Raw genomic sequence first — 27,299 nt, 5'->3', positions numbered from 1 at the left:
GCGAGAAGGTTGACCAGGAGGGCCCGGGACTTCGTGGGGCCATGGATAGGGAGTGCGTAGAGAAGGAGGTGAGGGGAAAAGTGCAGCCAGAAATGCAACAGGAGATTGGTGAGGAGCCGGTATAGGGGCTGCAACCTGGCACACTCTAAGTAGAACCTAGGTCTGTCCCTTAATCTCAAGGTCAGCCTATTTTCCCTTTGTAAGTATCAGTTAACAAAATGACAAGCAGCAGTTGGATTTGTTGACTCCTTTGCCTTTAATGTTTATTGATGTGGATAAATACAGAGAGAAACATACTTGACAGCAAGATCCCAGACACCTGTAGCCAAATTAGTTATCCAGTTTCCTGCTGGTTTGTGCAGAGGAAGCTCTTCACATTTTGTATTGGGGGGTGGGGGCGGGGGCAGGATGCAGTAGGGATCAGGAGACAGGCAGCAGTGGAAGGGAAGGGAAAAAAACCAAATCGGTCAGTTTGCAACCACACAGCAGACCCTGAGTGAGAGATCAGAAAACGCATTGATTTGGCTCTTTGGCTTGATGGGGGTTTAAATTAAAAAAAAAAAATTGAATCCAATCTGAGTTTCATATAATGGTAGAAAAGAGAAAGCTTAGCAATGCTGCAGTTGTATCACCCCCCACACACATACACTAGCTCACCCTGTACAGACCGCCAGTAGTCAAAAGGTGGTGTGAAGCAGCAGTACTTTGAATGCTGTCAGATGTTCCTTTCGCATCCCAATAGTGGGGAGGTAGTGAAGGCTCAAGCCAGTTGTGCCCCTCTCAGACAGGCAGCGTAGCCATATCTCAAAGCAAAACGAGTTTACAATGGAATTGTAGCAAACTTCTCTTTTTAAAAGATGTCCAGAGTTTAAATATTTGTAACACTTCAGAATAGATTGTTACCCTTCCTCCCTCCCACCCCTGCAGTCATCCTTCCCTCCCATCACTTCCCCAAATGAAGGATTTTAGACCATTCACTTCCTCAGAGGGGAAAAGCATGTTGGAATGCTATCAGGGGCAGGGCGGCTGTCTTCACAATCTCAAGCATCAGAGGGGTAGCCATGTTAGTCTGGATCTGTAAAAAGCAACAAAGTACTGTGTCACCTTACAGACTACCCAACATACTGGAGCACAAGCTTTCGTGGGTGAATACCCACTTCGTCACACACCTACGAAAGTTGATGCTCCAATACATGTTAGTCTGTAAGGTGACACAGGACTCTTTGTTGCTATCTTCACAATCAATATTTGCCTTAGTGTCTGTGTGAATGAGAGCAGACTTACGACTGTAGGAGATTAGCTGTGCTGTGGAAAGTTCAGGCAGAGCTTTGTTCTCTCATTGCAGAGGTTTCACAGACCCTGTATTTTTACTCCCCACCTTCTCAAGAAACAGGGGGACAAATTGAATTTGGAAGAAAAGATTGGAACATCCATGGAAATTGTCTGCCAATTTCAGCAGCACTGTACATTTCACATCCAGTGAAGTGGCAGAGAAGCCTCTTTTGCACAGATATGGCATTCAGTGGCGGAGGAACCCAGGTAACTTACACACAGAGAGGCAACGCAGGAAAAGCAACTAGTAAGTATTTAAGGTAGAGCAGCCTCCACCATCCAGTGACTTACACCCATGCCATTCTTTCCACTGCCAGGAGGAAAGTCAGCGTAGACCAAAGCTCATTTTGGTCACCACAGAATGCCATATGAGTAAGTCTGAGCCCCACCTACTTCCATTTCCTGACCCACTAATGCCCACTCTTCCCATCACACCCAAGTTGGTCCCATAGCGTATGGGCAGTCAGAGTCTCTGCTCTCTTACATGAACACCCCAAGAATTCTGGATAAACCCTACGGGCAATTTTAGATGGTACAGCAGACACTGAATTTATGCACTAAACCACTAGTGATTTTTCTACTCAGGGCATTGTGCTTTTTGTCCATATGGGATGCGAGATGTGTTTTGGGCAGGGATCCCAGAAGAAAGTTCCCCCATGATTCAAGCTGAACTCACTGTATCTTAAAAGGGAAACCCTCCTACAAGTTATTTACCTTTTTGTACTTTTTTTTTTAAATCACAAAGGGAAGAAAACCTAGAGAACCAAGTATTCCCCCCCAGAATTTGTCCCCCACAATCTTAACCCAGGCCCCATCCTTTAAATAGGAGCCACCATATAGGACAAATACCCACAAGGCCTGTGCTCCTTACATACCACAAATTATGCAGGATTCGCAAGCTCACACCTGTTATGAAGGAAATAAATTTAACAGTTGGGTTTCTCCCCCTCCATTTTTTAAGACAGCTTCAAGTTTTACACAATCCACCAAACCAGGATTCTAGCTTCCTGGGTGATCTCAGTGGGAGCTGGTGGGCTCTGAGCACTCTTGAAAGACTGGCCTTTTCATTGCAGGGTCCAAATGGGAACAGAATTCCTGAAGCCTGGCCAAGGGATATACTTCTTTATGGCAGAGGGCGAAGAGCAGTGCGTCAGCCCCAGAGTTAGCTCTGCAGCTGGAAGTTCTAAGAAATGTAGCCATTAAAATCCCCCCCCCCCCGAAACTGACAAGAGCCCTCCCAGAGAAACCCCAGTCTGTTGAACTCTATGAAGGGTCTGCTCCATCCAACTCCTGAAGAGGCGGCTACATCGTAACAGTAAACTAAAAATCCCTAATAGTGAAAGGGCAGAGCTAGAAAGTGCCTATATCTGTGATTTTAAAAAGCCGCATTAATGGCTCGGTTAAAGAGACAGCTAGTGTGCTGCAAAAGCTGCGGGTTAAGCAAAGACCAAATCCCTGCTGGGAGTCTGTGTTACATATGCAAAAAAGAGAATAAAAGTTTTGCACCCAGAACCAGATGAGGCTGGTACTGGCTGACAGCCCTGCACTGAGATAGTCTCCCTGGCCTGGGACAGTGCAGTTCCAGGTTAAACAGAACGTTAAAAAGCCAGGCAGAGTTCAATGCAGGGGAGAGGACGTTTCCCAGAAGTGTGTGAAGACAGTTTACTGGAAATTTGGAAGATTATAACCTGAGCCACATTGGAAAACCTCCAGCTTCTTGGAGAGATTAGTAAATGAAACAAAAAAGCTTGGCCCAAACTAGCAGAGGCTCCCCCGCTTCCACAGCAGCTCTGGGTCCAAGTTCTATGAGAGAACAGCAGCAAAGCAGCTATAGGGATCCCTCCACGAGCTACCCCTAGAGGTGCTCTCCAGTCTGTGCCACACAGATGCAGGATGGACTTTTCTAGCCAGCAGAAACTCAACTGCTCTAACAAAGCTGCATGGAGAACAGGAGACACCGGTAGGCTGATCCTAGAGTCCTTCCCTCAGCTAATCTCTATCTTGGTGCTTTTGCTTGACATCAGCCATCTGCACTGGGTCAGACTCTCCTCTGGGTAAAACTTGTGTCAGTCTGGATTGACTTCAGCAATTTCCCCCAGATTGACACCAGAGGAAGAGCAGAATCCAGCCCAAGCTTTGCAGAGGACTTGTGCATTTTGAGAGGATGCCATTAAAAACCCAGACTGTGACCTGTCTCCAGCAGCTGCCTCAGATCCTAGGAGATGTCGGTACTGCATCTTTGGCGCACATACTCTGCATTAGAGCTACAGTGTTAGCCAGCAGGTGAGGGGCAGGAGGGTATGTTAAAATGGTCAGATTCCAAGAGACCTGAGCAAATGCAAGGAGGATTCTGCATTAGGCAGAAATAACTAGATCTCTTTCCAGCCACTGCCACCTTCAGGGGGCTCCCGTTCCAAACAGCCCCCAGAACTCAAGCCAGCTACAAGTACTTGACTGCTTCTCTCTATGAGCAGCTGAGCAGGCAGAAATACACAGGCAGCAACTCTGGCCCCAGATGGCTGGCGGAGACACAGATAGATTCCCAACCCCCACAGGAATGTCAGCCCAGAGAGGGTCCCAGCCCCTTGTGCAGTGAAAACTCGAGTCACACACTGGGACTGGTCCTGTCACATTCAACCGCAACCCCCTAGAAAGGACTATTTCAAAACAATTCACTTTTTTTGCAGTATTTTTTCTTTGTAAAAACAAATAGGAAGAATCTCATTCCATAATGCAATTGAAATACACTTTGAAGCACCCCCAATCACAATTCTGTTTCACCCCCCTCCTGGGCACAGCACCGTCCTCTCTCCCCAATCTCACCTCCACTGCCAGGCTTCCCCCCCCCCGCAGGAGACTAGAGCGAGATCCCTGATGGCACCTTGCTGCTGCTCCCACAGCGATGCCAGGTCCTGGCCGCTCTAGGCTGCAGACCCCTCTGCATTTCAGCAGCCCCTTCGCGTAGCAGCCAGCCAGACTGCAGTCACTCTGACCCTGTAACCCTCCTCACTACTGGCACATGGCAGACTGAGCCGGTCACAGCAGTGGGGACTTTTCAGTGGAACCAGCATGATTTGGTAGGGAACTGCCCTTGCCTCACAGTGATACTGAAGTGCAGAGGGAGCCTCCCCTCCACAGGGAGGAGAGACAGAGTCAATACCAACCCGTGGGTAAAGCCCTTTGCAAGGGGGAGGTGGTGGTCAGCACCAACCTCATTTCATGAATGAGAAAACTGAAGTGACTCAGCCCAGGTAATGCCCCACGCTGGGATTCCCTGGCTCCATCACCACCAGACCATGCTGCTTTCATTCATGGCCCTCTTCGTACAGGTCAGCTCCCTAGCACCTTCTCTACACCACTCAGCGTTCAACTCAGCTGAGGACAAGCCATAGAAGCCCTTCCCACAAGCTCCCTCCTCCAGCCCCTGCAGCAGCCCTAGGGCATTTTACACCACCTGCCAGCTTCACAAAATTAAAGTGAACAAAATACTACAAACAGATATAACTTATTGTTTAAATTATTTTTAAAATGTCTTTAAGAGATTCTGCGACATGTTTTAGGTACCCCCACATCCCCGCCCCCACCACGCAACACACAGAGGGGGCTCTGTTCCAAGAGGGGGAAGGCCCCTGCAGCCCCATGGGATTCTGATGGGGAGAGCGGGGAGAAGGAAGGACATTTCTTATCCTTTCACAGCTTGGAGGACTCCGCACTCTAAGACCAATAATAAAAATAATAATAATAATAATAATAATAAAATAGTTTTGTGAGGCAGTGGGGTCAGAGCACCCTGCCCCTCCCCTGCAGGGGGCGGCCCAGATTCCAGGCATGTCTATACAAACTCAGTAGTAAAAAGGACTTTACTTGGGCAGAGGAGGGAGGGGGGGAGGAGGTTCTGAAGGCAGTGGGGGCGGTCGGGGCTTGTCCGTGTTGGCAGCTCTGGAGCTCCCAGGGGCCCTTGGATTCAAGTACTCGCCATACGAGTGGGCAAAGTCGAAAGCCGGGGGCTGGGTGGGCTGCATACCCTGGGCACTCAGCAGCGAGTGCAGCATGTTGACTGTATCCTGGTAGTCAATCGCCTGGTTTGTGTTGTGCCCATTAGCCCCAGTGGGGCCTTTGTCCGATTTCCCATGGGTCCCCCTGGCTTTGCCAGCCTGGGGGAAGGGAAGGCCAGCTGCATCCAAGCTGTGCCCGGGAAGCTGGGCAGCCCCGGGGAGGTGGGCAAAGGAAAATTGCATGCCAGCAGCTTTGGAGCTCTTACTGATTTTCGGCTGGTGCTCATGTGCAGCAGCCGACACCTCTTCCAGGAGAGGCCTCTTCCGAGAGGACCCAGACAAGCTGAAGCTTTTATGGGCCAGGGTGCTCTGCTGGCTGCTGTGTTTAGAGTCTCCTGGTCGCTTGCCCCCAGCGCTGCTGGCCCCAGCTGCGGGCTGCACGTGCAAGTGTTTCTGCGAGTGATGATTGTGATGGTGGTGGTTGGACAAGTGGGCCTTGTGTTTCTCCTTGTGCTCCCGACTCTTCCCGCTGCTCTCATCTGAGGAGCTGTGCCGATCTGAGGCAGTGGGCACCTTGATGCGCATTTTGATCTCCTCTGGTTTGGAGGCGAGTTGTCTGTCCCCTCCCCCTGCCACAGGGATCCTCAGCTTCAGGGCAGAGGCCTTGTCGCTCTTTTCCAAAGGAGGGCGCTCTGTGCTTTCGGAGCTGCTGGTGGGAATCTTCAGGACAACTGGGGAGGGGTTGTTCTCCTGCTGGACTTCCCTCTCCCTCTGCTGCTGGACCAGGAGATTCTGTGCAGCATAAGCGTACTGAGACCGCACATTGGCCTCCATGTTCTCCAGCTGCCGCTTCTGTGCAGCCAGCTCTTCAGCATGCTTGGCGCGGTACTCTTTCAGCGACACCTTTGCCGAAGGCGCGCTCTTGCTGCTCTGCTTCTGGTAAGCCATGCCATCCTGCTCAGCGGCTGCTGAGCTTTCGTTAGTCCTGTGAACCTGGCCAGCCTCTAGCTTGTGTGGAGCATGGTGGGTCATCCAGTGCTCTGACTGAAACATATCCATACTGCTCAGATCACTGGGCGAGTCCTCTGCATCTGGGAGGGGAGGCCCGGCTCCTGCAGTCGAGGAAGTTGACATACTCATTAAGCCTGCAATGTTCATATCAGAATTGTTCCTGGAGATCATGCTGAGAATAGTTTGCTCCGAGAGGCACTCGTCTTCTTCTTGGTCATCTGCTTTGGATTTCTTGGCTGCTTGGGAGGCCTGAAATAAAGCAGCAAGAAAGGCACTTGTACCTCAGTGGCTTTATGTCACTGACAAAGGCCCTGTTACCCACTCAGGGAGAGAAAAGGAGCAACTGCCACAGTGCAGAGTTAGCAGCAAAACAGGTGCTCACGATCACACAGCTTTGACAGTGGGGGGGGGGGTCCTGAAACAAGTTGTACATCTCTCACCTGCTCCAGCACCAGCCTGGGGGAAGAACAAACTGTTTGCGAAACACATTTTTGTCCCAGAAGAGACCACACATTTACAAATAGAGACAGCAGCAAAGCACAGCTTGCTCCAGGGTGAGGGGCAATCTCAACTGGCACCTGGCGATGTGTCAGGGCTTTGGGCAGGTCACACCTCTATTGTTTCAGGCAGGGCAAATTCAAGATGATTGACACCAATTTTAAAGAGGGTTCCAGAGGAGACCCTGGCAATTACAGGCTGGGAAGCCTGACTTAAGTACTGGGCACATTAGTAAAGAACAAAATTTTCCAGCCGTAGTGTCAGACACATAGATGAACATAAACTTGAAGAGTCAACATGGTTTTTGTAAAGGGAAATCATGCCTCACCAATCCACTAGAATTCTCTGAGGGGGTCAACAAGCAGGTGGACAAAGGGGATCCAGTGGATACAGTGTTCTTAGATATCCAGAAAGCCTTTGACAAGGTCCCTCACCAAAGATTAAGTAAAGCAAGCAGTCATGGGGTAAGAGAGAAAGTTCTCTTAGGGATCGGTAACCGGTTAAAAGACAGGAAACAAAGGATAGGAATAAATGGTCAGTTTTCAGAATGGAGAGAGGTAAATAATGGTGTCCCACAGGGGTCTGTACTGGGACCAGTCCTATTTAACATTCATAAATGATCTGGAAAAAGGGGTAAACAGTGAGGTGGCAAAATCTGCAGATGACAAAACTACTCAAGATACTTAAGTCTGCGAAGAGCTACAAAAGGATGTCACAAAACTGGGTGACTGGGCAACAAAATGGCAGATGAAATTCAACGTTGATAAATTCAAAGTAATGCACATTGGGAAACATAATCCCAACTACACATATAAAATGATGGGGTCTAAATTAGCTGTTACCACTCAAGAAAGATCTTGGTGCCATTGTGGATAGTGCCCTGAAAACATCCACTCAAAGTGCAGCAGCAGTCAAAAAATCTAATGACGTTGGAAATCATTAAGAAAGGGATAGATAAAAAAAAAAAAAAAAAAGACAAATTATCATATTGCCTCTGTGTAAATCCATGGTACTTCCACACCTTGAATACTGCGTGCAGATGTGGTCGCCCCATCTCAAAAAAGATATATTGGAATTGGAAAAGGTTCAGAACAGGGCAACAAAAAGTGATTAGAGGTATAAATAGGGCTGCCACATGAGGAGAGATTAATAAGACTGGGACTTTTCAGCTTGGAAAAAGATGAATAAGGGGGATCTGACAGAGGTCTATAAAATTGTGACTGGTGCGGAGAAAGTGAAAAAGGAATTGCCTTTACTCCTCCTCCTAACACATGAGCTAGGTAGGGGTCACCAAATGAAATTAAAAGGCAGGTTTAAAACAAACAAAAGAAAGTATTTTTTCACACAACGCAGTCAACCTGTGGAACTCCTTGCCAGAAGATGTTGTGATGGCCAAGACTATAACAGGGTTCAGAAAAGAACTAGATAAGCTCATGGAGGATAGGGGTCCATCAAGGGCTATTAGCCAGGATGGGCAGAGATGGTGTCCCGAGCCTCTGTCTGCCAGAAGCTGGGAATGGGTGACAGGGGATGGATCACTTGGTGATTCCCTGTTCTATTCATTCCCTCTGGGGCCCCTGGCATTGGTCGCTGTCAGCAGACAGGATACTGGGCTAGATGGACCTTTGGTCTGACACACTATGGCCGTTCTTATGTTCGTGTAGCCCTCACGGCTTCAAACATACAGGTTTAAAGTAAAGATTAGAGGCCACAGAAAGTGGCAGCCCAACTCTCCCCACTTGCTCACGGATAGGGATGCATTACAAAAGCCTCCATAAGGAACAGGTTTGTCAAGCCATGGCTAGAAAAGAAAAGCTAGCTCATCAACGAGTTTATTCAAGACTAATGAAAATAGAAATGTATGGTCTGTTAAACCTTAATCTTGAAGTGCCCTTCCCCTGAGCACTGTCAGAACTAGAGACAACGCAGCTCGGAAGCCAGAGCAGTGGACAGCAGCCCAAAAGAGGAAATTCTTACCCGCCAGTTGCGGATGCGTTTGAGCCGGTTGGGAGTTTTCTCAAGAATCTGCAGGAATTCGTGAGTCAGCTCTGCAAAGGGGACACACAAAACACAGACGAGAGGGTCAGAGGGAGGATGTAGAGCAGCCACAAGCCAGCTGCCCGCTGACGGGTGGAGCTATTCATGATGAGATGGAGCTATTTCAGGAAGGGAAATATGGTGACGTAGTTGCGCTATTTAAACTCATCCCACTTCATGACTTCCACTGTCTCTATTGCACCACAGAAGCTGCCACACTGAAAACCTTGGCAAGGTCAGAAGCCTTTGAAGTCCATGAATTGGTCAGTGGCTGTGTCTGAATGGCAGACCCAGGAACAGATGCCAAGATAATAAGAGTGCCTTTTTGGGGGGACCTTGCTCCAAAACTTACCATCTAAGAGCTCCAGAGTTACAGTGCCATCAACGTATTCCCACCAGTGCTTTCCGTCCGTGGAGACTGGGATCTCCCAGTTGGACCACTTACAAGCCAGGTGGATACAGACGCAGGCCACAACGGGAGGGGTGTACTGCAGGCTGAAGGTGGTCAGGTGCAGGCTGACGTCACCAGCAGGGAGAGAGAAACAGAAAGCCATGAACTCCCAAGCCTGAACCTCAGCACACACAATCCCCCGCTGAACAGACGCTGCGGAAGTGGTGGGCATGGCGGGAACGTTCCTGAAGGGAAAAGGGCAATTCCTCCCCCAATACATCCCTTGTTGTCAAGGCGTCTCTAAGCACTGCCAAGTCACTTATTACTTCCCTGTGCTGCTCAACCAATTCACTTCCAGGCTTCTCCACAAGCTCCTCCCAACTCTGGGCCCTGGTGCCCATTGCCTATTGCAGGGGGAAAAGAAGTGAAGTTATGCTGGACTTCAGCAGAAGTCCCGAGGCCCAACATCAGAGCCCGAGAGAAGCAGTGGGCAGCTGGGTTCTTGGTAGAGCCTAGGCTCGGAAGTGGGCCCTGCTCAACCTGAGGAGAGATTCAGATAGCTCTATTCCTTCTGCTGAAGCAAATTCACATGGTTGCAAAATGCCGATTCCCAACTCCTGTGAAGTCAACATGATCAGTAATGACACATGCACCATTGTGAGAGACCCAACAATCAACAATTCAAACAACAAAGCCCACAGAAACTTCCACTTCTGCCTCCTACTCTCAAACCTTGGCTTCCTCAAACCACACCACTTCTGAATGTCAATGGAGCTGGAGGATTAACAACTTCCAACTCAGAGAGACTCTGCAGGACAGGACTGGGTCTCAGCCCCCCGATATAGCAAACAAATCCACTTCATAGGACAATTTATTATGGAGGTGCCAGTCACAACTTTACAGTTAAGGTTGAGCTCCATTTCACAGAGCTTCAACCTTTGCTCTGTATGAAATATACATTGTATTCGTCACAACTTTACAGCATCCACTCTTAGAATACAAGATTAGTTTCCTGAGGATTTCCAAGATTAATCTAATTGTAGTTAAAATATATTAAAAACTGAGTCCTGTACGAGATTTAGTATATGTTAGTCTTCTTTGTTCTGAATGATCTTCTCAGAATGGCAGGTTTCAGAGTAGCAGCCATGTTAGTCTGTATCCACGAAAAGAACAAGAGTACTTGTGGCACCTTAGAGGCTAACAAATTTATTTGAGCATAAGCTTTCGTGAGCTACAGCCCACTTCATCGGATGCATAGAATGGAACATATAGTAAGGAGATATATATATATAGATATCTATCTATCTCTATCTCTATACACAGACACACACACACACACACACACACACACATATACATACAGAGAAAATGAAAAGGTGAGAGTTGCCCTACCAACTCTAAGAGGCTAATTAAGAGAAAGAAAAAAAAAAAAACTTTGTAGTGATAATCAACATGTCAAACTGTCTGACATGGGCTATCTTGATCATCACTACAAAAGTTCTCTCTTAATTAGCCTCTTAGAGTTGGTAGGGCAACTCCCACCTTTGCATGTTCTCTGTATGTGTGTGTATATAATATCTATCTCCTTACTATATGTTCCAGTCTATCCATCCAATGAAGTGGGCTGTAGCTCACGAAAGCTTATGCTCAAATACATTTGTTAGTCTCTAAGGTGCCACAAGGATTCCTGTTCTTCTCAGAATGGACTCTCCAAACCTTTGTTTTACTTAAAAATAAATCTAGCACATGGCCTACATTTGTACATGTCAGTCATGAAGTAAGCTAAGTCATTAATAATCGCTGTAACTAACGGTTATGATTATTGTGAAGGCCCCAAACAGGTTCAGGTAACTTAAATGAGGTCACTGTGACAGACAACTCAGCCAATCACTACTCTACTCCTACAGCCAATTGCCATGCCATAAATCCACTGGTTGATGCCTCAATGGTCTGTAAGGGAGCGTGGTCTCATGTCAAGAGTTTTCACTGGTCTATTACTTGGCCCAACTGTCACTGTTGCCTTGGGCATCAAGAAAACAGCATCTAGGAAACTTGGAAAGCACCGACATTGGGACTCACGGACAGGGGTCTGCCACCCACACCCCTTTGCTTTCACAGAAACTGGGCTCAAACACAACCCAAGTCAATTGCAAATTAAGAGCCAGATCTGCCAGTATATTAGGGTTGCTATGTGCTGCTCTCGTGATGCAAAGCTGCTGTAAATCAGTTTAACTAGCCAGTGGGCTCTGACTGCTGTGCACTGCTCTGATGTACCAGGGAACCTTCCCTTAAGAGTCAACATGTTAAAGAATGGTTTAGGGTTGATAGTACAGAACCACAAATCACTAAAACTACCACACTGGAGCATTTCCTTTGTGTTTCTTGTTCTGAAAGTTCATGTCTGAAATGTGTCATTTAAAAAGAAGTTCCCAGGCAAAAAAGGTACATTAAGATCGAGTGAAGTTGAGAGCATGCATCAGTAACATCAGGATTAAAAAACAGTTCAGCAGAGATCCTTGGAGCAATCTGCAGAGGTGGGAGAGAATTACTTCCATTTAACAGAATGGCAGGACAGAGTGGGACTTGCCCAAGATACATACATATATTTGTGTGTCTCTCTCTCTCTCACACACATGATCAGTGGCAGAGCAGGGAATAGAAGCAGATTTTCCAACTGAGGCCTCATCTACACTAGAAACAGACTATTGGCATAGCCAGACCACAAGTCACTCTAATAGAGATGCAGCTTATACAGTTCCCCAAATAAGTTCTGCCAGCAAAGCTATGCCACTTAGAGATGTGGTCCCCCCACCTCCAACCTCTAGGCAGGCAAGACTTTTAAGTATAAGAAGCCTAAGGCCCAGTTCACCTGCTGAACCAACCAATCCTTTCCAATGCAGAGAGCTGCATACCTAAGGGAACGTCTCTGTCTTCTACGTTCTTCACTATCTTGCTCTGCTTTTCTCCAACATCTCCTCCAGAACGAACCCTAGGTGTCTCCAGTACACATGGTTGAAGTTAAACAACCTTTCACTTAACCCGATTCCATGCGCTTGCATGAAGTAATGGCTGCAAGAATTTCCATTTTTTACTCCTTTTTTTAAGAGCTTCCAATGTGGGCCTCTTATTGGTACTGGAATTAATTTTTCAATCCTTATTTGAAAATCTGAAGTCACCTCAAGATCTTTTCAGAGAAAGAAGCCAAACTGCCTTAGTTCTTTTTTAAGTCCATCTCTTCAGGAATAAACATCTGGCATTAGACCAGTGCATACCACGCTGCCAAATCTCACTGCTTCCTCGCATTCCCCCATCTATCTGTAACCACCTGCTGTCTTGTCAGGTGCAAGGCTCTCTGGGGCAGGAGGCATCGCTTAGTTCTGTTTGGACAGTGCCTAGCACCAAGGGCTCCCAGGCACTTCAGTAATGCAAATAAGCACTTACAGTCACTTCTTCAAATACTCCCTTTAAAATCAATTTCTTCTCACTGCCCAAACAGAAATCTGCACTGTCCAGCAGCTGTCCCTCATCTGCTGTAGACTGCTCCATGTGGCAGGGACCCTTTCTTCTGTTGTGCAGCACTATGCAATACCCCTACACACCCTCCCAAACTCACTAGATAATCCTCCAATAAGTCCAAATGGCATTTTCCCCCCCACCTCCAGATAAAACCCTCTGCTAGAAACATAGAAATCAATTCAAAGTAACAACCTGTTGGTCGCCATGAAGTAGGACGTTTGTGCCAAATCCTTGCTGGCTGGAAAGGGAAAGGAAAAAACAAGAGTTAGCTTGATCACTTTGGCAGAGATTTCCAGGGTACTAGTCTGTTAGAAATACAGGATTCTACAGGGAGCAGCCACAGAAAGCACAGAACTGGATATGAAAGATCCCACTGGTTTGATTTGTTTCAGTTCTTCCCCACAGCAACAGAAAACTTGCATTTAACAAAACCACTGTGTTGTGCTTTACAGCAACTCAAAATTATACCCGTTCCCGCACCCATTTCAGAAATTTGCCACTGCAGCATCTTTACTTTGACATTAGATACCCCACAGAGTGTTTCGTGGTGGGGTATCTGTCTGGGTAATTCACAGGTACCACTGTTAATGAAGGCTCCCACCTCCTGCTTATACAGCCCTTTTCAACCAAAACATCCCATATTATTTAAACTCTGAGCTTTCTAGAGGAACCACTTCACCTAACATGGAACTACAGCCACCTCTGTGAGGGAAGGTAGCACGTGTTCAACAGCACTCTTTAGGTTTCTTACCTCGCACTAGCTGCGTGCACTTCACCACGTGCGTATGCGGGTGATCAATAGTGATCTCGAATCCTGAAAGAAAGGCAGAGACACGTGGCCATTAGGTAACAGACATGGCACCCTCATGGTTTCACATATCACATCTGCCTCCTGCTCCTGGGAAGGCCAGTCAGTGTCCCCTCTGCTCTAAAAGCTCACACTTTCTGCTCAAAGGCAAGCAGGAATAGAGCAGAAGGATCAAGTTGTCCAGTCTCAAAACTGGAAGGTCACTGGCTTCCAAGCAGCTAAACAGCTTACTGCTGAAGAGACGTCACTGGAAACAAAACACTTCTTAGGGATTTTAACTAGGACAAAGCCTCTTGCAGCAGCTGGAAGGAAGAAAACGAGCATTTGCCCAAAGGAATTTGTATCACTCAAAAAGCCACAAGGAAACAGGTGTCTTCCATTTGAGGGAGCCTGTAGCATGAATGTCAGATGAGGTTAATCCTTGCTTCAGTTTTCCATTTAGTTTTGCAAGTTGTTTTTAAAATGACAGCCCACATGCTGAGCATCCGCTTGTGTCCGTTTACTTCTCTCACCTACATATTCATGGCAGAACTGGGATTCTAGAAGAGGCAACTGGGAGGACTGAGCACAGGACAAGGAGCCAGGAATTCTAGACTTCAAATGCTGACACCAGAGCTACCTTGTTGTGTAACCGTGGGCAAGCCACTTAACATCTCTGGCCCTCCCTTCTGCACTCCACGATAGGGATGCTTACCCACTTCACAGGGCAGTTAGGTGTAGTGAAGTTTTGTCAAGAATTATAAAGATGCAAAGTGCTATTAACTACCTTGCAGGCTAAAGGCTAGTGAGAAGTGTTTGAATAAGAACGGCCAGACTGGGTCAGACCAAAGGTCCAGCTAGCCCAGTATTCTGTCTTCCAACAGTGGCCAATCCCAGGGGCCCCAGAGGGAATGAACAGAACAGGGAATCGCTAAGTGATCCATCCCCTTGCCCATTTCCAACTTCTGGCAAACAAGAGACTAGGGATACCATCCCTGCCCATCCTGGATAATAGCCATTGATGGACCCCTATCCTCCACGAACTTATCTAGTTCTTTTTTGAACCCTGTTATAGTCTTGGCCATCACAACATCCTCTGGCAAAGAGTTCCACAGGTTGACTGTGCGTTGTGTGAAAAAATATGTCCTTTTGTTTGTTTCAAACCTGCTGCCTATTAAATTCCTTTGGTGCCCCCTATTTCTTGTGTTACAAGAAGGAGTAAACACCATTGACTTTCTCCACACGTGTCATGATTTTATATACCTCTATCATATCTCCCCTCAGTCATCTCCTTAGTTGTTTCCTGAATGAATCAGTGAAGATCGTTAAAAAAAAAAACAAAAAAACAGAAGATTCTCTTGGCTTTTTCTTAGTCAACGTTACTATAAACAGAAGCCTCTACCACTCAGGTGTCTACAGAGCCATAGAAAAGGCCAAATCTTAGCAGTAGAGGGCTACATTAACAAAAAAACTCCAAATAAAACTGATGCTACAATAACCCATCTGAACATGAGCAGCAGGCAACCTGATCAAAACATGAACATTCATTCTAGGCTCCCTTCGCTACCCAGAGCGGATTGTCTCCTATTCCAGCCACCGGATTAGAGTACCACACTCTTACAATTTATAGCACTTGCACCTAGAGTAACTGGCATCCAAGCAGAACAAAACCTGTTGGGCATAGAAACAAGCCAAACGCTGCATGTTTAAGTTGTTAACAACTCAAGATAAAGAAAGTGAAACCTGAAAACACATGTATTAGAAGCAAGTCATGAACTGGTGGTGTGAAAAAAGTTTGTTGCCTGGACTCCTGCTCTCTCATTGGCCAGCTGTGCATCTGCCCTCCAGCTGTAGAGAAGACTGTAGGGTTAGACTCTCCGCTCTGCGGAACCCTCTGGGTCTGGGATTCAAGTGGAAGCCCGTCCGCTTTGAAAAACTTACCCAGGGTCTGCAGTATAATGCTCTCTAGAATGACCAGGTCTTGAGCTTGCTGCAGGTAAGCCTGGGGTTGAGAGGACAGGCAGGTTACTCACGATGAGGCACTCTGTATAAAGCCTGCACATTTCTAACTCTCTCTCTCAGGGAGGCCAAAAAACCAACAAATAAAAAACCAAGGGGGAATCTTTATCCCACTCGGTACTAGAGGGAACTGGCACAGATTCCCTCCCAGAAGAGAGAAAGCAGAGTGCTGGATGGATACACTCCCCTGCTAGTGTTCATTGGATGGAGCTACACGCTCTAGTCTCTCTCTCTCCGTAAGAGTTCTAAACACGAAGCAACATGCCAGTGTGAGCAGTGTGGGTTAAAATTTAACCTTTTCATCAATTTTGTTCTACAAACTTTGGCTTCTGGATAAAGCGTCCCCCCTTCAGCAGGGTTGGACACTCAGTTCCAGTTATGAAGGGCTGTCACGAGAGATGGGGAAAATGGAAACATTTTTAAACAATCCCACCATTAGGTGGGTGGAGAGAGGACTGAACTGCATACACCATTTTCTGCTTTGCTACAAGTGCTATTTAACCCTGGCAGACATGTCCACTTCCTACTCAGAAGCCTCTAATACAGACACGATTACATGGCACATCTGATTCTTTTGTTCACACCCACATAGCGGAGGGAAACAGGAGAGATCACAGTGCAGGAGAGACAAGTCATCTGCTCTGAAGAAGACTGAAAACTGTGCTGTACAATAGTGGTTGATTTGAAAGCTACATTTTGCAATATAACCACTCATTTACAGAACAGATGGTTATGTACTGGAGTTAATGAGATGCCTTAGCCCCACAAGTTACATCTGTTACCAGGATTTTACATTTCAGGATGCAGTACCCTTTGAGGATGTTCTCATGCCTCCCTCTCGAGCATGGAAATCATTCTGCTGGTGTCTGGCCACTTACCTCACTTCTAGTGTCTGGAAGGGTGTCCAGAGGATGCAGGCATGCATGTGCTACCTTGATTACATGCTCCAACTTTCGAGGCTGTTCCTCCACCTTGGCTGCCAAGAACAGGGCTGCTGGTGCCACAGACTTCATAGAGGAAGAAAAACAAAAATGGTCTCCTGGTTGAAGTATTCACAAGCCTGTAATGTTAGCGTTCTGGTGGGGTCTGCTGCTATGAGACGGAGCAATCTTAGAGCTCCAAAACCATTAGATTTACTGATTTCCTCCAGGCTTCAAATACAGAGATAAGGTGGAGATACAGATTTGAGAGGACACTTCCTGTATCCCATTTAGATGTCTAGTAGGAAAACCTTAAGCTTTTTTTTTTTTTTAAAGCATCAGTAAAGGTCCAGGATTAAAACTACAAAAAGTCAATTTCTAAGACTGACTAGAGAGAACATTCACATAACAAGAAAGATCTTTTAAAGATCCAAAGACTGAAGTATAACTACTGTACTGTCAGATACATCCCAGCTTTTCCCCAAAGATATCAGCCAAAGCTCACAAGCTCCCCTCCCAAGTAGAGGAGCGTTACTTCTATTTTACAGGTAAGTAAATGGAGGTACAAAGAAGGGATGCGCTCAGGGCCACACCGCAGAGAAAAGAGCACGCCGATCTCGCGCCTCGCTCGGCCAGTGCCCGGGAGCAGCAGAGGGGCGAGGCGAGGCGGCAGCCCGAGCGGTGCGGTACTCACGTTGCGGTGGAAGTGGGTGAAGGCCTGAACCATGTAGAAGCGGTGCATGTAGACGATGGCGGTGTTGATGGTCAGCTGGGAGCTGAAGGCGCCGGGTTAAGGAAAAGGAGCCGGGAAGCTGCGCACGTCCGGCTCCTCCCTGTCCTCCATCCCGCTCCCGGGAGTCAGGGGACACGCGTGCGGGCTGTCCCCGCCTCCCCCCCCCCCGGCCCGGCCCCGACCCCGACACCCCGCCCCGCGAGCCCCAGGCCCGGCTCGGCCCGGCCCGGCCCCGACCCCCCCCGCGAGCCCCAGGCCCGGCCCCGACCCGACCCCGACACCCCGCCCCGCCCCGCGAGCCCCAGGCTCGGCTCGGCCCGGCCCCCCGCCCCGCGAGCCCCAGGCCCGGCTCGGCCCGGCTCGGCCCGGCCCCCCGCCCCGCCCCGCGAGCCCCAGGCCCGGCTCGGCTCGGCCCGGCCCGGCGCGGATACACGTTGAGGCGCTGCCCCATGTCCTGGAGCAGGTTGGCCGCCTGCTGCCGGTTCGAGAGCTCCTTGTCCGGGTCGAGCCCGGCGCGCCGGGACGGGCTCCGCTCCAGCTGCTCCCGGCTGAAGTACCAGCGCTTCCCCGCGCCGCCGGCCCCTCCGCTCGCCGAGGCCTCCATGGCGATCCGCGGGCGCGCGCACGCCCCGCCGGGCGCGCACGCGCAACGTCGCGCGCGCATGCGCCCCTGAGCCCGGCCGGGGCCCCGCGTGGCGCCGAGCGAGCGCCGGAGGGGGGGGGGGGCCTTAGCGGGCCTGCACTGCGCATGCGGCCGGCACGTGCCCGTTCAGGAGTACGAGCCGAGCCCGGCTTGGGCGCCGGCTCCTGCTAGGCCCATGCTTAGGCCGTCACTGCGCATGCGTACTATCTGGGGCGCCTAGGAGCCGAACTGGGCATGCGCAGGAGCCGGGCCCTCAGGACATAGCTGGGTGGGGATGCTGGCTTGGCTTGTGACCCTTCCAGCCAGCCTGACCCCTGCCCCCGTGACCCCACCAGTGACCTCAGCCCCATGACCCCTGTAGCCTCCATGACCTGCGACCTCATGACCCCACCTGTGACCCAGCCTCATGACCCCTATATCTCCACTTGTTTCCACAGCCCCCATGACCCGCGACCCCGTGACCCCACCTGTGACCTCAGCCCCATGACCCCTGTAGCCTCCATGACCTGCGACCTCATGACCCCACCTGTGACCCAGCCTCATGACCCCTAGCCCCACTTGTATCCACAGCGCCTGTGACCTGCGACCTCATGACCCCACCTGTGACCCAGCCTCATGACCCCTAGCCCCACTTGTATCCACAGCCCCCATGACCCGCAACCCCATGACCCCACCTGTGACCACCAGCCTCATGACCCCTATTGCCCCACTTGTATCCACAGCCCCCGTGACCCTACCTGTGAACCCAGCCCCATGACCTGTGACCTAGCTCCCACGACCTCTATAGCCCCACTTGTATCCACAGCCCCCATGACCTGCAACCCCATGACCCCACCTGTGACCCAGCCTCATGACCCCTAGCCCCACTTGTATCCACAGCGCCTGTGACCTGCGACCTCATGACCCCACCTGTGACCCAGCCCCAATGACCCCTATAGCTCCACTTGTTTCCACAGCCCCCATGACCCGCAACCCCATGACCCCACCTGTGACCACCAGCCTCATGACCCCTATTGCCCCACTTGTATCCACAGCCCCCGTGACCCTACCTGTGACCCCAGCCCCATGACCTGTGACCTAGCTCCCACGACCTCTATAGCCCCACTTGTATCCACAGCCCCCATGACCTGCAACCTCATGACCCCACCTGTGACCCAGCCCCCATGACCCCTATAGCCCCACTTGTATCCACAGCCCCCCAGTGACCCTACCTGTGACCCCAGCCCCATGACCTGTGACCCCTATAGCCCCACTTGTATCCACAGCCCCCATGACCTGCGACCCCATGACCAAACCTGTGACCCCCAGCCTCATGACCCCTATAGCCCCACTTGTATCCCCATCCCCCAGTGACCCTACCTGTGACCCCAGCCCCTGTGACCCCAGGCCATCCCATGGACAATCACAGCTGTCTTTAGCCCAGCCTGTCTGATTCCCACCAGCCAGAACCCAGCTTCCACCCCTCACTCATATACCAGTGGCTGGCTCTGCGTTCACCATAAACCCTCAGGGGTGAGAGCTGCCCCTCTCAATGCACAGCAGTGTTCAGAGAAGCAAACAAGATAAAGGGGGTCCTAAAGAATGAGGCAGAAAATAACGTACCACCCTACACCTGGGGGGGCCCTTGCCTGTGATGTGGTGTTTCTCCTCTTATCTTGTTCTGACAGTGGGCAACGTAAGGGATTCGGAGAGAGGCAATGAAGTTGATTACAGACCTGGAGAAAACATACAGAACAGGATTGAAAGGACTTGGACTAAGTGAAGAAAGAAGAGACATGACGGAAATTTGTAATGTAAACACTGGAGAAGGAACTTGGGTTGGGTGAGCCCTCTCCTATTACAGGGGAAAGGTGACAACCAAGGACATTTAAATCTGATGAGACATCATTTTCTACAAAGCACAAGTAGTGGAACTCACTGCCACAGAATATAGCTGAGGGCAAAATCTCAGCAGAGTGAGCTAAAAGGTTCAGCCATTTATATGGTCAATGAGAACATGCACAGACACAGCATAAAATCTGTGTTTTACGAGACAGAAACGCCCCTGCTTATGGGGATGAACCCCCCACTCAGTGACAGCGGGAGGATGGCACTTTCCTTAGGGGAAGATTATTCTATAACTGCTCACTTCAGGGTGTTTTGCCCTTCTGCCCCTGGGACTTGCCTCTGTTGGAGACAGGATGCTGGATTAGATGAACCACAACCCTGCTCATGGCAAGTCCTATGTTACCCATGTTAGTTTACACCGGGGCCCAGCACGAAATAACAGGGGACAAAGAAGACTGCTGGGAAAGTTGGATTCTTCCTTATATCATATGAGTCCTCTCACATTCCCTTCTACTATGAAATGTTTGTATGATGGTTGTGCCCTAAAACCTCAGTGGGGGACAGGGCCCCCATTTCTGAGCACTGTATGCACATAGAAAAGAGACAGTCTGCACCCGGAAGTTCTTATAATCTAGACACCAAACATCTCCAAGTGCCTGAGAAATGCCACAGATAGCAGGATGCCAGACCCTTTGCCCACATACACACCCAGCAACACCAAAATAAAGACACCCCGGGAGCAGGCTGGCAGCACCAGAGAGAGAGGGATTAATTTGTGACCAAGGACTCCAGACTGTTATTTCTAAAGATCAGTGTTGCTGACTGGCCCATCCCAGAGATAATCTATCCTCAGCAGGCTGAAGGATAAAGTGACCCTGTGCCTACAGTACTAAGGCTGCTGCAAGGTCCCTGAGAACTGTTTCATGGCTTCTAATGACACAGCGTTTTCATAGAACTGGATGGACACCAGGTTATTTCACTTGGAGCCACCAGGCAGCCGTCAGATTGGAGTGACTCCTACTTCCTATCAATCCACACTGGATTAAAAGCAGTGGGTTAGATGTGGCTCCAAATCCTATTTTCCACCCCGAGCTAGGCGCCTGGAGCGCAGGTACAGTCGTGTTGCCAGGGCTTCCCCATTAGACAAACACCATGTGAGCAGAGTTTCCTGAGCTGCAGAGGGTTTTGGAGGGGCCAATCCTCCCCTGTTTAACCCCTTCCTGGTTTGGCTCTCAGTTACCCCCGAATTAACACAACAAAACACAACAAAACCAACCCAGCCAGCAGGCTGTTGTCATGACCCCCTCCCATTGCAGCCACACACCCACATTCCAGCTGAGTCCCAGCCAAGCTGCCGGGGCATCTCTATGGCAACAGAATCAACAGCTGCAGAGCCTGCCAGTGGCTGGAAAGCGCCTTCCTTCGGTGGCTGAACGGTTTAGGACATGGCTTTCTTCGGGTTAACGTTCCTGGGGTACCAGGAACCCTTCTGGGAGAGAAAGCTGGCGTTAGAGAAGCCTGATGCAACAGGTAGGAAGAGAGCCCAGACATCACGGTGATGGGTACATTCGAAACAGACACGACTCGTTGCTGGGCCAAGCACCTTGGAGAGCAGACTGTGGCTCTTTGGGACAACAAATCACGAGGTTTTTCCTTGGGTGATGTTTGAAAAACTCTGACCCCTGGTCCCCTGGAGGGATGTCCCAGTGGAGTGGGAGGGATAGAACGTTCTGCCTCTGGCATGTGTCAGTTACTAAAAACTCTTCTCCAGTCACCCCACAGGGTGGTATTGGTATTAGCCTACAATACAACCCCCCTAAACCACACCACTCGACAAAGCATTCCAGCAGTCCCGTGATCTCCCAGTCCCACAGATGGGGGCCGGAGAGGCTCTTCCAGCCCCTTTAAGTTGCCTCTGGCCTCATGTTCCAAGCACCATCTTGCCAGATAAGGGCTGGCCAGATCTCCCTGCAGGAATCATTGTTCCTCGCTGGCTCTTTGAGCCTGCAGAAGGCTGGGTTCAAACCCCCTCAGGGCAGCAGGGACTGAATCTCATCCACTGCTGATGGCCGGCTAACAGCCCAGGTGTGAAACAAGTTTAGCGGGTCTCAGTCCAGTTCTTGGAGGACAGGTGTCTACCTCAAAGCCCACCACCATAGGCCCTGAGCCCCCTGCTGGTGCCATCTGCTGGGCTTGGTTTTAAGTTTCCTTCTTGTCCTTCCACTCAGGGCCAAAGGCGCTCAAAGGGGGATTGTTTCACCCAAAACTCCCCCCCATTGGCCCAGGGCGTTGTGATGACACAGTGCACCAGGGGAGCTACAACCGCTACCGAGAGGCTGTGAAGCAGAATCAGCTCCAGAGATGTACGTGAACAGTGGGGTCTAGGCATGACAGAAGAGGGAATATGGAATCAAGACGTCTGGGTTCTAGGCTGGCCTCTGCCACAGCCTCCCTGTGTGACCTTGGGCAAGTCCTCGCCGCACGTTATACATGGGGAGGACAATACTAACCCCCCCCACACACACACACACCAGCGGGAGACGTGGTTTGTTGGCCTTTGCAAAGCACTGGGAGATTCTGGGCAAAGAGGGCTGGGAAGGAATGGTGCTCTGCTGTGCTCAGGGCAGGGTGCCCCAGCTGCCCCCTCCCCCCTGCAAGTGACAGTGACCCCAACAACCTGGATGCCCTCCCTAACAGCCTGGACCCTCCCCTCTGTCTGATTCTAGCCCCCAACCAAGTCTTCAGGGTCCCAGTGACTTGTGCACAGGAGTGCGGCTGGTGGCTGCCCAGGGATCCCATGGTCCAAGCAGAGGAGGCCACCCCCTGGATGACGGTGCCGAGGCATCCTCTGATAAGGAGCCCCATGACCAGGTGAGATCGTAGTGCCAGCAGCAGAGGGGACAACACCCCATCAGAGCTGCCAGCACATGGGGAAGGGGGAAGCCCTCCCCCCACCATCCCAGGGACAGAGCATGTCTGACCCTGCTCCCACCAAGGTTAGTGGCGCAGCATCCACACCCAGTTTGCTTCGTGAGGCCCCTCTCCCAGCGGGCAAGAGCCCCAGGATCCGAGGGTGCTCAGCCCCTGGCAGGACCAGAGCTCACCTGTGGCAGGGGAATGCATGAGAGCAGCCTCCCCTCAGGCCAGTTGCACACAGTGGGTGAGGGAGGGGAGCCAGCCAGTTACGAAGGTAGGAGAGCAGCCAGCGCAGGGGCCCAGCCAGCGCGATATCCCGGCTCTGCAGATCACCCTGCAGGGCGAGCATAGGAGGGTCCCTGCAGCTCTCAGCTCCACCAGGCCGAGGCAGGGGGGTTATGGGGCATTTCTCACACCTCACTCAGTTGAAGACTCAGGTTTGGGAGGCTTCTGGATCCTCAGGCCCCAGCTTTGCCGGGCTAAGGCTGGGGAGTCAGGCACCCTGGGAAAGCCCAACCCAAACAAACAAAGCCCTGAACAAATCCAGACGCAGGCAACTGAAAACTCCACAATCAGCAAGAGGCCCCTGAAATCCAACACACACACCCATGAGCCCAGCTGCTTTGGTCTCCGTCACCCCTGGTTTGGAGACATCACCTGCCACCTCAGACCCTCCCACGCTTTGCAGATGCCCGAAAAACCACCCTGGACTCAGCTGAGTCTCCCTGGCATTGCTCCTTGCACAGCCCATCGCCCCCGTGCAAAGCAGGTGTGAAACACCACAGGGGCATCTCACACCCACTTGGCACTGGGGCCAATGCCTGGGCAAGGTGGTGGAGCCTTGAGTGCAGCATCCAATTTACCATAGCCCTGGCTCCAAGGGCACGCTGGGTCGTCACTCGCACCCAACACCCGGTGCCCATGGCGGCCGGTCCTGGCACAGGTCGCTGCCTGTTCTGTCCTGCCAGGCACTGCCTGGGCTGCCTGCGAACCTGGCCCAGCCAGCAGCCACTGGGGGGCAGCAGGGCACCAGTGGCTCTGCTCCCCGCCTGATGTCCCAGAGACAAGGCACTGGCGCCCAAGCCAGAGCGGGCAAAGTTCAAGGCTGACATGGGGTGGCTCCAGCCGCTGCCACCCATGGGCCCCCACAGTCAGGAGCTCCCTCTCCGCTCCCATGTGCCACACAAAGGGACCTGAATCAACTGGCTGGGGAGGGCAGGCCGGCAGCATTGCTCCTCGGGTCCCAGCTCCGTACAGCCCAGGCAGCTGTTTATCCGCACGGGTGCAGAGCACATGACACCCCAGCCCTTAAAGAGGTAAAGCGGCTTTGGGGTCCAGTTGGGGGGTGCCCCCTGCCCACCTCCCACAAAATGGGCAGCGCCAGCCACCGCTCTGCACCCCAGTGGGGGAGGCCAGGCACTGGGTTCCCCCAAGTCCCTTGGAGCCACATTCCCAGCAGTTCCCTGGGGGCTGGACGCATAGGGCTCTGGGGGGTGCTCCGGAAATGGGGCCCAAGCTCAGCAGCCCAACAAAGGAGGCCCTGAATCAGCAGCTGCCAGCCGGACAGGGCGGCCCCCACCCCAAGCCCCTGCTGCTCCCTCTCTCTTCTCCTCCCTCCTTCGCAGGGTCTGGGCTCCAGGACCGAGCTTGGATGGGGGGCGGGTTTCTCCCAGGCCCTGGCCACAAAATGCAGCAGCCCCCACCTGACTGCAGGATCCTCAAAGCAGGCGCCGGAGCGTGGCCATGCACAGGCTCCACAGAGGGGACTTCCCCCTTCCCCACCCTGGGGGCTCCTGTGCTGGCTTCAGCCCTGGGGCACACACATCCCGTCGTAGCCCGGCACTGCCTCCTCATGCACGGGAGCTACCTAGGCGGGCATCTGATGGCTTCTTTTCCTGCCCTAGGTTCGTGGACAGCATGGGCCTCAGCAACCCCCATTTCAGCCTGTTCTGAGCGCCCAGTGGGTCCCACCGCCGGGCACGTCTGGCCTTCCACGGACATGGAGCAGCCCCAGGTGCTGGGGCCTGCTAGGCACCGGGCCAATAAAGCCATCGAGGCAATTGGGCCCAGAACCATGATTTCATGGGGAGGCACCAGGCGCTGGGCTCTCCCTTTCTGCCTGGGCAAGGGGTTGGAGGACTATGGTGGGGGAGGGAGCGGGGCTGCGGGTTAAATCCTATGGCACAGAGGGGGCATGGAGACTGAGCCTTGCCACAGAACCCAGCCCCAGGGGCCAGGGCCAGGCCATTTTCTTCCCAGCCCTCCTGGGGTTTGCCCAGTTTGGCACACGCAAGGCCTGTGGGGGCAGGACTCCTCGGTTCGATTCCTAGTGTTGTCCCCAACCTGGGTAATGTCGGTGCACTGTGTGCCAGCTGTGGGTGCCAGCTCCGCTTCTTGGGCACCATATGGCCAGTCCCGGCTGTGTGGGAGCCAGAACCTGCTCTTGGCTGGTCCTAGACTGGGATGAATGGCCCACGAACTAGGGACCCTCCCACCCTCCCCAGCCCCTGTGCCAGGAGCGGTCTCTACCATAACCACAGAGCAGTATGGCCAGATAAACAAAACCCTTCCACAACAAGCCCCTGCCCTGCCTGCACAATACTCCCGGCCCCCCTGAAGAAGGGTGGAAGGGAATGGACCACACAGGACAGGTGGTGGGCACAGCGGTTAGTGCCCAAGTAGCAGGAGCCCATGTACCAGGGTGAGAACCTGTGTGGACTAGAATAGGCAGAGGTGTTCCAGGGGGCCCTCTCCACCCTCTCCCTGAGGCCTCACCAGGGTCTTTTGCACAGAGGAACACCCTCAGCACGCGTGTTCACAAACGTGTGCAATAAGGGCGGGGGAGCGTGCAGGAGGGTTGGGCAGGGATGGGAAGCAGCAAAGTCCAAGGGCAGGTGAGCGTGGGATAGCTGGGGCATGCATGGTGTGGCCCCCAGCGGAAGCAATGGAAGAGATGGGGAGCTGTGCCCAGCCCCTCCAGTGACCGGTGCTGCCCCTGCACCTCTTCAGCGCTCTGCCAGAGCTGGTCACCCTGGCCCCAGCAGCCCTCTGCCCACCCATCCTCCCCCCAAAACCAGGAGCCAAAGGGCCGGAGGCTGCATGATTGAGCCTCATTGAGCGTCGCTGTCCCAGGGTGGAGAAAGGTGTAGCTGGGTGGGCATAGGCCGATCTCCCCAACCAACACGGCCCTGTGCTTCCCTTCGCCCCTGGCGCTTGGTTCCAGGCTGGGGGCTACTAACATCACATGCTAAAGCTAGTGGCACTCATGAACGAGCCGCTCTTCCCAGGGTCAGTGACAGCACCAGGCCTGGGGGAGTCCTCACCCTCTTAGGGGTCCGCTCTGCTTCTCATCAGCATCCCATCATGCCTCTCCCCAAAGAGCTGGTAAAGCAACAGGTGCCGGGGCCCTGGGCTTCCCCGAGATTCCCGGCGAGACTCGGGCAGAGGAACGTAGCAGATCAACAAGAGTCCCCAGCCCAGCTCTGAGCCCCCTAACCCGCCACTACTGTCCCTGAGCCATGTGGCAAGAGCACTCAGACACCAACACCCGCTGCCTCCTGGCTGTTCCCCAGAGTGCTGAGTGCTCCACACCCCTGGAAACCCGGGTCAGAGCCAGCAGTGCACCTCCAGGGGTGAGAATGACCACAATGCCCTATGCTCCAGTTTTGCAACCTGGGCCGCTTCTGCCCCAGGGGGCCCAGCCAGGCCAGGGTCTGTGCAATCGTCCCATTTCACCGCCAGCCGGGGCCACCCAGCCAAGCCCACCAGGATCTCAAAGCAACACGATCAAAGTGCACAAATTCAAAGGCTCCGTGGCCACCGCCTCTCTTCCCAGCCTGAACCCCAGCCACAGACGGGGGTACGAACGGAGCCCATGGCATACTGCGCAGGGTCCCAGGGGACAGGACACGGCCAGGACACAGCGGCTGTTATAGAAAGTGAGTTTTATATATAATTTATATGTACACACAAGAAAAAAGTACCTTTAATCTGCATTGCCAAATAAGTGCCACGTCCCCCCTCGCCCGACACAACGACGGCGCCGCCCTCATCGGGGCCTTCAGTCCAAAGCTGCTGTGCCCCCCCACCCCACCCCCAGCAGGGGAGCCCAGGGAGGAGCAGAGACCCCACGGCTATGGGCCCAGACCAAGCTCGCCTGGCTCCGACGTCGGCTGAAAACTCCCCAGACACAGTCACAGAAATAAAAACACCCCAAAACTGCTAAAAAAACCCAACCCAGAAATCACCTCTTTTTTGCATTTAAAACAGCCCTGGCCCCAGGGGAGCCAGGCGGCTCCCGCCCTGGCATGGAGGGCTCCCACCCCTTCCAGCCTGGCCCAAGGCCAGGGGAGAGGGGCCTTCCAACCAGGGGGAGACCGGGGGCAAAGGGCATGCTGGCAGCATGAGAACCTTGGGCCACAGCCTCCCTGTGGCAAGGGACCTGGGGGGGCCACGGAACTGCAGGGCCTATGCCCCCCCTTTGTGCACAGCATGGGGGGAGGCGGAGCAGGATTGATCAGCTGCCCCACCCCTAGAGCAGCATAGTCCGGGAGGGAAGGGGCAGAGCAGTGGCAGGGGAAGCGTGGCCCTGACCTCAGCCCCCACCCCCCCAGTTACCAATCCCTCACCCCCAGCCTAGCCCCCCGCTGGGCCACGTTCGCCCCTGGGCCCAAC

The 27,299-nt window shown here is 52.2% G+C and overlaps 2 protein-coding genes across 4 annotated transcripts; one reads left to right on the top strand and one right to left on the bottom strand.

The window, feature by feature from the left end:
* Positions 1–339: 339 nt before the first annotated feature.
* CCNT1 (cyclin T1) lies at positions 340–17,843 on the bottom strand. 2 transcript variants are annotated; one of them, XM_030554854.1, is made up of 9 exons: positions 17,671–17,843; positions 17,201–17,282; positions 16,465–16,593; positions 15,509–15,569; positions 13,532–13,594; positions 12,973–13,018; positions 9,226–9,389; positions 8,814–8,884; positions 340–6,587 (listed from the first exon to the last, which is right to left on the bottom strand). In XM_030554854.1, the coding sequence occupies exons 1-9, from the start codon at positions 17,841–17,843 to the stop codon at positions 5,193–5,195; spliced, it is 2,184 nt and encodes a 727-aa protein (XP_030410714.1). In that variant the 3' UTR covers positions 340–5,192. The 2 variants fall into 2 exon arrangements, with proteins under 2 accessions (XP_030410714.1, XP_030410715.1); XM_030554855.1 differs by lacking the exon at positions 9,226–9,389 and having other exon boundaries at positions 6,567–6,587.
* A 3,255-nt stretch (positions 17,844–21,098) lies between these two features.
* Positions 21,099–24,735, top strand: TEX49 (testis expressed 49). 2 transcript variants are annotated; one of them, XM_030558403.1, is made up of 4 exons: positions 21,099–21,239; positions 21,938–22,072; positions 22,436–22,580; positions 24,530–24,727. In XM_030558403.1, the coding sequence occupies exons 1-4, from the start codon at positions 21,155–21,157 to the stop codon at positions 24,576–24,578; spliced, it is 414 nt and encodes a 137-aa protein (XP_030414263.1). In that variant the 5' UTR covers positions 21,099–21,154; the 3' UTR covers positions 24,579–24,727. The 2 variants fall into 2 exon arrangements, with proteins under 2 accessions (XP_030414263.1, XP_030414261.1); XM_030558401.1 differs by lacking the exon at positions 21,099–21,239 and adding an exon at positions 21,249–21,367 and having other exon boundaries at positions 24,530–24,735.
* The last annotated feature ends 2,564 nt before the right edge of the window (positions 24,736–27,299 follow it).

This window comes from Gopherus evgoodei, chromosome 3 (genome assembly GCF_007399415.2).
Source record: "Gopherus evgoodei ecotype Sinaloan lineage chromosome 3, rGopEvg1_v1.p, whole genome shotgun sequence".
NCBI lineage: Eukaryota > Metazoa > Chordata > Testudines > Testudinidae > Gopherus > Gopherus evgoodei.
The sequence above is the reverse complement of the archived record's forward strand: the minus strand, read 5'-3'. Positions and strand labels throughout refer to the sequence as shown.

What these genes read in the sequence shown, in the direction of transcription:
- TEX49 (XM_030558401.1), top strand. Translation starts at nt 21,268, where the DNA reads ATGGGTACATTCGAAACAGACACGACTCGTTGCTGGGCCAAGCACCTT. An exon ending in GCAGAATCAGCTCCAGAGAT is followed by an intron (nt 22,073 to 22,435) that starts GTACGTGAACAG and finishes GTCTGATTCTAG; the next exon opens with CCCCCAACCAAGTCTTCAGG. An exon ending in ATAAGGAGCCCCATGACCAG is followed by an intron (nt 22,581 to 24,529) that starts GTGAGATCGTAG and finishes TTCCTGCCCTAG; the next exon opens with GTTCGTGGACAGCATGGGCC.
- CCNT1 (XM_030554854.1), bottom strand. Translation starts at nt 17,843, where the DNA reads ATGGAGGCCTCGGCGAGCGGAGGGGCCGGCGGCGCGGGGAAGCGCTGG. An exon ending in TTCCAGACACTAGAAGTGAG is followed by an intron (nt 15,570 to 16,464) that starts GTAAGTGGCCAG and finishes TCTCAACCCCAG; the next exon opens with GCTTACCTGCAGCAAGCTCA. An exon ending in AACGCATCCGCAACTGGCGG is followed by an intron (nt 6,588 to 8,813) that starts GTAAGAATTTCC and finishes GCTTTATTTCAG; the next exon opens with GCCTCCCAAGCAGCCAAGAA.